At 38.3% G+C, this 13701-nt stretch overlaps 1 protein-coding gene across 1 annotated transcript in view; it reads right to left on the reverse strand.

The window, feature by feature from the left end:
* Nucleotides 1-12602, reverse strand: part of prkci (protein kinase C, iota) — a 30799-nt gene extending 18197 nt beyond the window's left edge. Inside the window, exons 1-3 of the mRNA XM_040144030.1 lie at nt 12260-12602; nt 3427-3548; nt 306-395 (exon numbers count right to left, since the gene is read on the reverse strand). Coding sequence (XP_039999964.1) covers nt 306-395; nt 3427-3548; nt 12260-12342 — 295 coding nt within the window. The 5' untranslated portion in view covers nt 12343-12602. The remainder of the gene's footprint in view (nt 1-305; nt 396-3426; nt 3549-12259) is intronic.
* Between the last annotated feature and the right edge of the window lie 1099 nt (nt 12603-13701).

The raw sequence follows: 13701 nt of genomic DNA on the forward strand, positions 1-13701 counted from the left end.
GATGATCTGTGTTGGCACTGCTCATCGGCTGTGATCCTGGGCCTGAGGTCTGGTATAATGTCGATCAACGACTACAGATAACACATACAATGCTGCAGCCAGCTTGACTGGTCATAAAAGGCTGAACTGTAGCAGTAGAGCCACAGATAACAGGCTTCTCATCTGGACCTATTACGGTCCAAGCACCTGGACTGAATCAACATCTTACTGGCAACAGTAGACAAGAAAATCCTATGAGTCAAACCCTGAAACTATATCTATGTTATGTTATAAATAAAGTCTTTGTGAAAAGCAGCAAGGCTCACCGTGGATAATGAGCTCTGAGTCTTTGTTGAGTTCGTAGAGACGCAGCGCTTCCTCCAGCTCCAGCTGAGACGACACTGTGCAGGGGTCACCTAACAGTGGAGGACAGACCAGATTTTGCTGAACACATTTACATACATACATAAATACATATAAGAAATCAGGTTACTGGGAGAAATCAGGTGAAGGGAGGAAATCAGAGAATGACTTTACACCCTCTGCGCTAACCTTGTTCATGCAAAACCTACAATTTTACCAACAACCCACTGTTTAGGCATGGAAACTGACTTATCTATTTCAGTTTTAATCAGACTTTTTTTTTTGAGTATTTGTGATGCAAGCATAGCTAAAAAAATTGGTCAAATCACGGATTAGTTAATAGACAAAAACTTAATTAGCAACTATTTTGATAATTGCATAATGATTTTATGGTTATTTTTTTAAACAAAAATGCCAAATGTCGGCAAAAACAACAATCTGGGAAAATCAAAAATTATAGATATTGTTCAGTTTTTTTCTGACATTTTATGGATGAAAAAGGTTAAATCAAGAAAATAATCAGCAAATTAATCGATAATGAAAAATAATCGTCAGTAGAAGCCAAGAAGATTTTATTTTGTTTCAATCAAGATTTTGTCAGAATAGCTACTAATCCAAGCCTTTAGCTGCTTTTACTTGTGCAAACACTTAGCGTATTACATTCTTTCACTTCTCTGCTTTTGCGGCTCCCCTCCTTTCTTATTCTTTTTTTTTTTTTTTTTTTTAAACGTATTAAAAAGTTTCATTCTTTCTCATGCCAATATGTTAAAACACTGTAAGAAACCCGGTAAGTGAAACCACGTTTCTCATTTACATGACATTTAAAAGATCAGGTTACTGCAGAAGTAGAGACAATTAGGTTGTACAAAAACTGCAATTTCCAGTTCCCACAGCAAAAGGTTGAGAGAGTAAACGGTGAGTTATACAGCGGGCCAGCATGACATTAAAAAAAAACACTTCTGTCTAACCACTGCAGGTGTGATATGAATTATAATACATGACACATTAAGTAAACATTGAGAAATGTGTGTGGGTGTGAGCGAGAGAATGGGAGACTGCAGTAGTCAATTCTACCATTTCAAACAGTTTCCTTTTAATTGCCCAGCTGTGTTTGTACAGTGATCAATCTTAGTCAATAATTAAAATACCACTCAGATGCAGATCTAATTATTTCCTTATCTTTAACAGAAAGAGTCAGTTACAGCATAACATACATGGGCAGGCAGTGTGGGCCGACACTGAGGCCAGAAATTCTATTCTTAGTGTTTTACCGAACCAATCACAACAATAATTAACTGACTTTATAAATAGCTTGAGAACAGGAACTATGACACACACTGTAATTTTAAAATGATAAAAAACTGCTGGAGGTTTATATAGAACTTGTGGGCGGAAGGTGACAATGATCACATCAAATGCCAAATGCCATTATGTGTGTTAGTGCATCCACTTCCATGTAGATTACAAGGATAATACGAACAGAAAAAGCCACATAATACATGTCTGTAAAGGCTGCAGCTAACTACTCATTTCATTATTGATTTATTTCCCAAACACTTTCTCAATGAATCGAATAATTGTTTGGTTTGTGAAACATCAATAAATAGTGAAAAAATGCCCATCACAAGTTTCCAGAGCCCAAGGTTACGTCTTCAAATGTCTTAATTTATCAGATAAAGATATTTAATTTACTATCATAGAAAACACAAAGACTTGTGCCAAAACATCAGTTTTAAACCAAAAGATACTGACTTTACTGTCATATTAGGCAACAAAACAGAGGAAATGTTTTTATTTGAGAGGCAAAAAGAGGCAAATTCTTTGTAATTTTTCTTTGAAAAACTTAAGCGGTTAATTAGTGGTCAAAATTGTTGCTGATGGATTTTCTTTTAATCAGCCATTGATTAATTGACGTTTACGACTGCAACTTTGGATTTTTTTCGTTATCAATTAATCTGCTGACTGTTTTATTTATTAACTAAGTAATTGTTTGTCTGGAATGGGCCAATATGTCAATAGTCCAAAACCCAAAGATCTTTAATTTGATGTTATGAAATCCTCGCCAATCAAATAGTCCTCATGTCAGTAAGTAAAGAAACTTTTTTCCACTACATGGCATTGTGCACTGTTCTCAAAGCTTTGCAGTTGGCTGACAAGAATGTTTCTCCGAGGACGGTATGCTGCAAGCCAGTTCATTTTTTCTCAGTTCACTTTTTATTCAAGTACACACCCTACAGGTGGTATTTCGGATGCATGACTGTAACCGAAAGGAGCATCGCATCTGATAAAGGGATGCACTTTGGGTGAAAAGACATTTTGACAATTGACAGGTTATGTCAGACTAACTGAGTCTTCTTATCAAGTTATAGAGTAAATGTTTAAAATTGTTTATTGTGTTTACATGGAATTTATCTAACATGTTTGTGATATGGGGCATGGGGATGCAAAATTCGGTTTCAAAGGTCAGCAGATCACATGTTTCACATAGTACAGCTGTATGTTTGTGGTTTCCATGGATGGGACAGTAGAAGAGGCAGCCACTACTGACAGAGTACTTCATTACAGCCATCAAGCAGCTTTTCTTCCTCAGACAGGCTAATGACTGCACTGATTGTATGTGGGTGGCAACCAGTGGGAGCTGATCTGAGTCTAATGAGTTTGGGCAGACTGACCTTATCCTGGGCAGAGCAATCTGACGGCTCCATCTTTCCTATGACACTATTAATACTGCCTGACTAACTGGCTGACAACAGGGAATTGGGTGGGGGGTTGTACACTTTCTTGACTGACAACAAAAGACTGAGCCTTACAGTCATGTGTGGTAGTGTGTGTTTGTGTGAGCATGTGTTCATTTTAACGCATGGCACCGACAAATTCTGGCAATTTCAACAAGTAGCTTCAATGTCGTTTAATCTACTTGATCATTCGGTATGTAATCCACAACTTGATTTTTGTTTACTATGCATATTTCTCCTGTAAGGGGAATCTTGTAAAAACACCAGCATCTCTGGCTGGCGTCTCATGCCTCCTCCTGCAGTACAGGTGGAGAGAAAAAGTGAAGGGTGGAGGGTAAGGGAGTCGTACCTTCCTCATCGATCCACTTCATGGTGAAGAGCTGGTCGTTGTCCATGGAGCACATGTCCCTCACTTCCCCGTACAGACCCTCATATGAGATGGATGGCTCAAAATGGGTAATCATGATGTCCCTGAAGAAAAAACAAATAAGTATATTTAACTATTATATAGATGTGATTAAACAGTAAGTCAACAGCAGAATAAAAATACATCTACCACCTACCAATACAGTAGCAATTAATGCCACAGCAAGAAATGCCATTAGAAACATTTAAAATGTATTACTAAGTAGTAGTAATGATTATCTTAATTATCAAATAGTCTGAATTTGTTTTTCGTTCAACTAAATCAGTGAATTATTGTCAGAAAATGGTGAAAAATGCTTATCGCTGTTTCCCAGAGTCCAAGGTGACATCTTCAGATGTCTTAATTTATCCATCTCATAGTCCAAAACCCAATAATATTCAATTTACTATGATAGAAAAAGCAGCAAATATTCACAATTTGTGGGCTAGAAGCAGTGATTTTGGTTTAAAAAGGCCTTGAAGAACAATTAATCAGTTATCTAAGATCGTTGCCAATTAATTTTCTGTCAACTGACTAACAGATAATTAACTCAAACAATTAAACAAAACAAAACAAAACAAAACAAAAAAGACACACACTAAAGATCTCTCCCACGTGTGAATCTTAAAACATTTTTAATATTAAAGAATTTAATAGAAAAATAAAAACAAAAAAGGTATTGGAAAAGTCTCTTTTTTGTTAGAAATTGTACATGAAAAGAATCTGACATTGAAAATTAAGACACATTCTCAAAACACCCAAACGTACCAATTAAATATTGTTACTAGGGCTGCAACTGATTATTATATTCATTATCCATTAATCTGTGGATTATTTTTTCGACAAAGTGTTCAGTCTATAAAGTATCAGAGAATAGTGAAAAATGCCTATCACAGATTCCCAGAGTCCAGATGACCTCTTCAAAATTGTTTGTTTTGTCTGACCAACAGTCCAAAACCAAAAGATACTCAATTTACAATTACAGTATATAGAGAAAAGCAGAAAATCCTCACATCTGAGAAGCTGGAACCAGAAAAAGTTTGGTAACAGACCCACTGATTAATCCACTGATCATAAGGGCAGTAATCATTACTTTTAGGCATTAAAACATTCTCACTCCCTCCCTCTCACTGGTGCATTTAAAGAAAAACTCTGGAGAATGCCACACTTTCGATGGAGAGAAAAAAAAAGAGGGGAGAGCCCCCCCGAACTCTGCTGCGTGTGAGTCACAGTCTTGCAGTCCGTCACAACTTGTGTGTGCATTCATCTGTACAGCATGATTGTGGGTGTGAGAAAGAGAGCAAAAACCAAAAGTGAGAAGGACTGAAAAAGAGTGAGGGAGGCAGAGAGATGGAGGGGGGGACGGGACTCAAGCTTAAAGAGAATGAATCATCGGTGATTGTGACTGCTGTGGGTAAGGCTCACTGTCCACCACTGCACTCCATTACTTCCCTGAAAAGCAGAATAAAAAAAACCCCAAACACTTGGCTTACTGCTCTTAAATCAGCAAGCACATCACTCTCTGCATCTTCGGTTCACACAGACATAAACACAAATATTCAAACACTAAGGCAAGACATGGGATAAGGAGAAAAACATAGAGCAGCCATCCCTGCTGACAGGCTCATCTGTCCGTCAACATTTCATGGCAGCGCTAGGATTGATGTCACCTGCCCCCGGCCCTGTGGCCAGCATCAACGGTGTTTACGACCCAAGGTGGGGGATAGGGAATGTACAAATGAGCTTTTACAGGTCTGCAGGCGACAGGAGTCTGAGCTCAGGCGTCAGCATCATGACCAAGTGGGGAGGCGAAAACCAGGGGAGTATGGCAAATAGACAGGAGTAAAATGGAAATATAGAGGGGGTGATGTGTAAAAGTAGTCCCCATCCAGCCAGGGAGTGACCTGCAAGGACAAATACCCTTTACTCCCTTTACTGCCACTGTCAAATGCGGACCCAGATTTTCATCAACCTGAGAGCTTGATAGCAGGATGATAAAATCCCAACACATGGAGTAAACAATTCACCCTTTCAAGGACATCTACTGTACAAGTCCAAGGACAGTGTATAGCATGTAAGGTCACTGTAGGGTCAGGTCTTGCCAGGAACAAACACACATAAATATACAATAGACTGTGATTTATTGGCTGATATTTCAGTTTCTCATCAATGTTGAGCATCTCAAGAGTGCAGCTTCCTCATAGCTGGTATTAAACTGTCTGAAAAATCACACATCAAGAATGAAAAAAGCTTTCTGGCCAAGAATAAACTGACGCAAAGCTCGGACTGATGCCTACCCCTCCTACCTCCCTCTATTTTCTCACCCTCTTCCTCCATCCTGCTGGTGTTAATCATTGCCTGTGAGAGTGGGGGGGGGGGGAAGACTGGGAACAACACTCCTACAGTCTCTCCTCTACAACAAGCATGGCAGCTCAACTTCCTCCTAAAACAACAATAACATCAGAAGACAGAGAGTGCATGAACACACACAAACGCGCGCGCGCGCACACACACACACTACAGTTCCCACACTGACTGTTGACAATCCAGGCAGTGCATTAATGCCAGCAGGTGACTTTAACTGTGTCAAGTGTAACTGGACCTGAGCTGTGGGTGTTCATTAAACACTGTGTGTCTATGCTGTAGTTAAAGTTAAGCCACGTCTCAGGTGCCTCAAACAACATCCACTGTGACACAGATACAGGCTCAGCTGATAGCTACAGCTACAGGAAACTGGCAGAGACGACAAAGTGAAAAAAAATAAAGTGAGAGCTGAGACGCAAAATACTTACATCCAAGTTTTTTCACTTTTCAGACTGCAGTTTAATAGGTTTTTAATTGTTGTATCGTAAAGCTTAAACAATTAGTTGAAAATCAGAAATTACTGCAAAAATAGTTTTAATACTAAAGATTAATTGTTTAAATCATTTAATCAAGCAAAAATACCAAATATTTGCTGGTCCCTATTCCTCAAATACGAAAATTTGACTTAGAGCTGAAACTATGAGTCAATTAATCAAAATTCGGTCAATTTATTATTTCAGTCAGTTTTCAAGTAAAAAATGCCAAACATTCACTGGTACTAGCTTCTTGAATGTGAGGATTTGTTGATTTTCTTTGTCATATGAAAGTAAACTGAGTATCTTTGAGATCTGGACCATTGGGTGTAAAAAAAACAAGCAACTGGAATACGTCACTTTAGGATCCGGGAGACTGTGATAGGTATTGTTGACTTTTTTTTTGATATGTTAGGGGCGAAGAAATCAATCGAGTAATTGAGAAAACAATTGGCAGACTAATGAATGATAAAAAAAAAAGGTCATTAGTTGCAGCTCTAACTTGCCGTTTTTCTATGTTTTATATCATTTTAAATTGAATATCTTTGGGTTTTGGCCTGATTGTCTGACAATACAAAACATATGAAGGTGTCACCCTTAGACTCTCATAGCCTCAACATTTTTCACTATATTTCTTACATTTCATAAACCACAGAATTGATTAAAAATATTATCAAAAGACTAATAATTTAAAAAATAATTGTTAGCTGAAACCCTATCGTATAATACGGATTCTCTACTGTATTTCCCCATACATATGATCAAAAAGTAGTGACCGGTGTTACACAAAGGAAAGTGAGCTGTGGGATTCCTCAGGGTGTCTAAGGCAGAAGGATTGTACACTGAGCGACCAGGAGCTCATCACTGGTGAGTAAGAGGGAGGAAGTGGCATTCCTCGCAAACCGGGCATTCCTCCGCTCCGTATCGTCCCACAGTACAGCCAAATTAAAGGAGGAGGAGGAGGAGGAGGAAGTGGAGACGGGTGTTGGCCTGCGTCCCCGGCATCTAAACTGCCGTGAGTAGGACTCTGCAGCCCTATCTGCCCAGCATGAAGCCATTCGTCACTGGTGAGCGCTCGAGCAGAAAGAAGGGTCAGGGTGCCTCTCTGGGCTTCCATGAGTACCTAAGACCATCCATCTTCTCTGTCAATGCTGCTACGCATGGGTATGCGCCCCGCAACACCTTCACAGACCCACATGCACACGCTCAGAGAACAGGAATCGCATTCTAGCACAGAAACACATTGATGGAAGAACAGAAATGCCCATGCTGAAGCTGAAGTTAGCCACCTATACAGACACATATACAGATACATTGAATTACCTAAAACAAACAAACAAACAAAAAAAATCCTCCACCCTTCCACTCCAAACCCAGTAAGGTCAGGGTGAATGAAACACAGCTCTGCTGGTCCACACTGCAGGATGCTGTGGTCTCCAGGCAACACAGCCCACCTGTGGTGCTAAACAGGAGGGAGCCTCGAGCCTTGCAGCACAATAGCACCAACCTAACGGACCCCTGCTGCGCCTAGGGACAAGGTCACTCGTACCAACAGACGGACACGGGCACGCAAACGCATGAGCTGTGTTAGACAAAAAGTGTAGGCTGTGTAGAAGCAGCAACACAGACAATAGTTTACATGCATGTGAGCGGCATGTGAGAGAATCAGTTATTCTCAGACTCGGTAACTACTATCATGAGTGGAGATGTGTGTTGGTGGATGGATGGGGAGTGGATGACTTTGTGGTTCAGTGCTTGAGGGGCTTTCAGTGCAAAAGTAAACAGCAAGACAAGGAATGTTTCCCTTATTTTAAACAAAGCCGGCCTACAAGCATTGACACAGATGGCAGAGTCTTTGAAATAGAGGAGCAACTCCTTTCAAAAAGAAGAAAATAACAGAACTGCTCTGTCAAGCCGGTGTAATCCTGTTTTCCTGCCAAACAACATGCCTTACATAGGAATCCTGAAGTTGACATAAGAAGCCTTGTGTTGGAAACTTTGCAAAGCCATGTTTTTTTTTCTGGCCTGATATGGTGACACACTGGCAGTAACATACAGAAATGTGTTTTTTATTCTTTCTAAAAAAGACCAGCTACAGTATACACAGCTCACTCTTGTGTAAGATGTAATTTTGAGCTGCATGTTAACTTTATTTATAGAAATAGGCTTACAGAAAAGCTTTACATTTGGGTGACAACATTGTCAATACAGGGCTAAGGTAAGCTGACTGGTAAAGACAGAAAGAGCAAAGTGCCAGAACATTCTTCAAAGTGGAAAGATATTTGGTTAAAAACCTGTCCAGCTCATCAACGAACACAGAAGACGCACTCTTTGTGAAACTCCAGTTTTACCGCGGAATGGTCCATTCTGACAAAATATATTTCTTCATACAACATACGATAGCTAGAGAAACATTTAAAAATTCGAATAAGAATTCTGTGTTTTAATTATTTAGCTATAGAAACCCTTATCCATTTCAAATTCGTTCTTGTGTTTGTAAGCTGTCAGAAACACTTCACTGTGCTTTTAAAACATTTTAAAAAAGACTATAGAGCTATCAAACTGTCAAGCATATTAGTTGCTTAAACAATTGTAATCTATGCCTACAGGAGTATAAGTGGGCACTGTGCAGCTATATTACGCAGGAAAATAAAATTCAAAAATACCAAATTCAACAAATAATAAACCAATTAAAATAAATAAATAAATCACAAATCTTAAATACTAGACAGAATTTAAAAGGCAAAATGTAACTGGAGTGTACCACAATATACTGTCTTCATTTTTCTACATCAATGTAACGATTATACACTACTCAATTCTGCTACACTCTAGAGCTGAAACAATTAACTGATTAGTCAATCAACAGAAAATTGATTGGCAAATATTCTGATAAATCGTAAATCCAGAATTTTCAAGCAAAAGTGAAAAATATTTGCTTGTACCAGCTTGTAAAATTTGCTGATTTGCTGCTCACTGTTCTATATCACTGTAAACTGAATATCCTATGGGTTTATCTAAAGACATTACCTGGGTCTATGCGAAACTGGGATGAATGAATTTCACAGTTTTATGACATTTTATAGACAAAGCAATTAATCTAATCTAATAAAAATAAATAAAAATTAATTGGAGCCCTGCTACACTTTATAATTTTATGTTTCAGTCCATCCACTACCACTGTACAGTATTGGCATCAGTGTCAGTTTCTGGTCAGGTGGTCAGTGCATTTGCGGCCTCTCTCTACTGACCATCAGTGTGAATGAGAGCAACATGAGGACGAGCCAGTGACAGGCTGAGACTGCTACAGGCTGACACCAGTCTACTGATGCTGGCGCTGACTGACAACAGACAAAAAAACACTCCACTGAAAAAAAGATAAGCTGAGACTTTACCACAAAGTAAAGCCATTTAAAAGAGACTGACTGAATTTGGTGTTTGCGTATTGTTCAGGTTTAAAGGATGTTTTACAATATCCAAGTAGTTTTCTACCATCTTGCATCAAGAATCTAAACAGTCAAACAAATCACTCCATCTGGTGAGTTCATTGAGTACCACTTTGAAACACAGAGATGGAACTATGAGCACTATTTATTAGGTCTGCAACTAATGATTATTTTCATTATTGATTCATCTGCCATTTAATTTTCTCATTGGTCTAAAAAAAAAAAAAGACAATCACAACAACAGCGTTTAGCCTCTTTTTCACAGTCTTTCAATCAAAATAGTGGCTGATTTTTTTTCTGATGATCAACTAATCTATTTTCCCCACTATTTGTGGGGACATTCATACACCAACACTCTTTCAAGGCTTGTGCACGTTTTTATTATTATTGTTTTAGCAGATCTATAAATGTTGGGTTGTTACAACTTTACAACAGTAAGGAAACAGTATTGACTATTGTCTACTACCTGATCTGTAAGTACCAATCTAATATATTGATTCGGAGCATTACTAAACCTTCTAACTCCCACTGCTAACATCTGCAGGGAAACAATAACAACATCGATGACATCCTGGCTTAATGCATCCCAATACCAAACAATGAGAGCATTTTACTGCGTTCCCTCTTTGCCAACATAGCTGAGATTCCTCAGCACTAACCTCATAAATACTTCACATGCTTTGATCTACAAGATGACATCCAATGATCAACACACATCACAGAGTTCCTGAGGTGTGTCACAGAGCTAGTGAGAAATGCAACAGGTCTGACTGAGGTGACTTGCACTACACGTTTTTCAAGTCTTGGCTGGGCTCCAATCACTGGCTCCATCAAAAACAAACAGTGAGACAGGGAGTGTCATATAAACAACTGGATGACCAATGATTTCCACCAACAGCTAAACTGACTCTGCCTGGCTGGAGGGTAATCACTGACTAATAGGTGGTATGACAAAAACTCAAAGCCCTTGCATTTCCATATCAAATACATAGCATAATCAGGGATGGATAGGACACCGATACTTATTGTTTACTGTATACTGTTACTTTATGTAAACCGTAAGTTAGGGTTATGTGTCGTGGAGATGAGTGTTTAGGGTTGGGGCTAGAGCTAAAACTACTTAACTTATGGATTAGTTGATCAACAGAAAATGAATTAGCAAGAACAATTTCACATAAATATATATAATTGTTTAAGTCTCTTGATGAGGCAAAAAAGTGAAATATTCCCTGGCTCCGGCTTCTCAAATGTGATCATTTGTTTTTCTCTATTTCAAAGTGTAACAAGTTCAACATCTTTGGGTTTTGGATTGTTGGTTGGACAAAACAAGCAATTTGGAGACTTCATCTTGGTCTTTTAGAACTTGTCATGAACATTTTCACTATTTATTTGACATTTATTATTTGACAATAACATTTTTTTTTTTTTTTAAATCAAAAGATTACCCAATGATGAAAATAAGTATTACTTGCAAGACACAACACTGTAACTTTATATTGAGCTGATAAAAACTTCTGTTAAATGAAAGGATGCAATGGTTAGTTGAATAATTGATAAATCGATTGACAAAAAATTAATTGTCAACTATGTTTATAATCAGTTAGTTGTCAAACATTTGCAGGTTGCAGCTTCTCAACTATGAGAATCTCTGGCTTTTCTTGTTCATATATGATTGTACTCTAAATACCTCTGGGTTTTGTACTATCGGTCGAATAAAGCATTACATTTGAAAACATCTCCTTGGGCCATGGTCCACTAGATCGCACCTTTTCCAGAATTTTCTGACATTTTGTAGCGCAAATGAGTAATCGAGAAAGTAACTGGTAGATTAATCGCTAATGAACGGTTAGTGGCAGTTGCAGTAGTTAAATGTGATACACAGGGTACAAGTTAACATTAAACTATTTCTGATATTCTTGAGAATACCAGATGAAAATGCCAGAACAACACAACCTAAAGTGACTTTTTGTACCCCTGCTACTGTGATAGTATCGATATCAGTGCTCTTGATGTTCTAACTGCCTTGATTTCTTGCCCATTCCTAAATGACATACCCTCGATCTTCAAACGCATGTTAACTTGCGAAAATTGCCAACTGGAAATTTATGTTAGTCAATCAATAAAAAACATGCCAGGCTAGTTGTAAACCTTATCAAAAATGAGCCAGTTACTGACAGATACTGGAACTAACAGCCACTGCTAGCAACTGTAAAGTCGCTCAACAACCAATTTTGACTGAGTTTAAACCACTTGACAAGTTCGCTGTCTAGCTGATGTATTTTTATTAAGTAAAACAGAGCGTTTGGCTTTAAACTGGCGGCGTGTCTGGACAGTTTCACCTGTCTATTTACCTAAACCCTTGTACACAACATTAGCGAGCCGTTAGCTGAGTTAGCTAACGTTAGCCAACTGGTTAGCCACCTTTCCAAAATCGCTACTAGTTGTCTTAATAACAACATCTATTGCATGCAGGGAGAAACAGTGATTTCTTACCCTTTATAATAGGCTTTGACCCGGACTTGGTGGGAATTCTCGCCGGGGTGGGACATGGTGCTGTCCCGCAACGTCGGCATCATAAGCTCAGCCGCGGTCAGTCCGACTCACCGATGCCTGCCTTCCTTCCTTCCCTCTTGAGCTGTGTAGTTGTGTACCACGCCCAAAACACTTTGTTTTTATAGTCCGTCGACACACCGACTAAAAAACGAGGCAAGTGATGCTAAAAATTAAGAATTTACCCTTTTTTAGACGAATAAAAATAACACGTAAAGTATAGGAAAACTTGCGGGATCCGCCAAACAACTCCCTGCTGCAAAGGCCTTACGACGGACTAATCCACTGTCGGAATGCTTGGGGTGACTCAAAACTTGACATCTTACAGACATGTATACTCACGTTAAATAAATTTTACATTAAAACATTAATATGCACAATTTCACATATGTTTATATTTCACAAAGTATAACAAAACAATGTGACATGATTTACATCTCATTAAAGTTAAATTTGTACATTTCCAGGATTTCGACTGTACCAACTCGAGCTGTTCGTATTTAACTGCTGCATTCACGTCCTAGACTCTGAGCTGGGACAACGTAGAACCCCTCAAGACATGTCGCGCATTCAATTTCTCTGGTTCGAAAAATAACAACGAAATTGACCAACAACAAAAGCAAAAATGTTTTTTGTTTTTTTTCATTTTAGAAACGGGTGAGCTAATTAATGCCGCGAAGAAAGGTAATGGGACTGATAAGAGAAAAGAAAGAAGGGGGAAAAATGAACCTTCCTACACACTATAGTAGGATGATTGTTTACATAGTTACAAAAATAGAGCATTTGACGATGATTTTAAAAATTAGCATTCATTAAATTCTTTTAAATTGATTTATATAATTCGATCCAACATTAGGCTACATTAACAAATGCACAGCAACATAAAATAAAATAATTCAATCTATTTTTTACTTTGCATCTTTGTTCATATGTTCTAACCAAGGATGCTACACTATATAATTTATAGATGACAAGTTTTGGTGGAAACTTTCCACAAAAAATAAGCTGTATGTTTGCGGCTTAAATGCAATAATTTGATTTGAGTCCTTCTTTCGTTCTTTTTTCCTTTTTTTCTTTCTTTCTTTCACGGAGGCAATTGATATTCCTTAACTAACTATGCCACCTAATTAGCCAATTTCAGTTATTTATAGCCTACATGCCTTATTATGATGCATAGCCCCCCCCCCCCCCCCACACCACCACCAAACATCTCACACAGACACAAACACACACACACACACACACACACACCAGCTGTGATTTTAAAATGCTGCTTAGGTGTTAATGCATCAGTAATAATAATCCAATAATATGATATATAATAGTATTACACTCTCAAAGGAGCTTCTTTACCCAACAAATACCTTTATCTTTAATACTTATTT

The sequence above is a fragment of the Xiphias gladius genome, chromosome 14, assembly GCF_016859285.1.
Source record: "Xiphias gladius isolate SHS-SW01 ecotype Sanya breed wild chromosome 14, ASM1685928v1, whole genome shotgun sequence".
In the NCBI taxonomy this organism is placed as follows: domain Eukaryota; kingdom Metazoa; phylum Chordata; class Actinopteri; order Istiophoriformes; family Xiphiidae; genus Xiphias; species Xiphias gladius.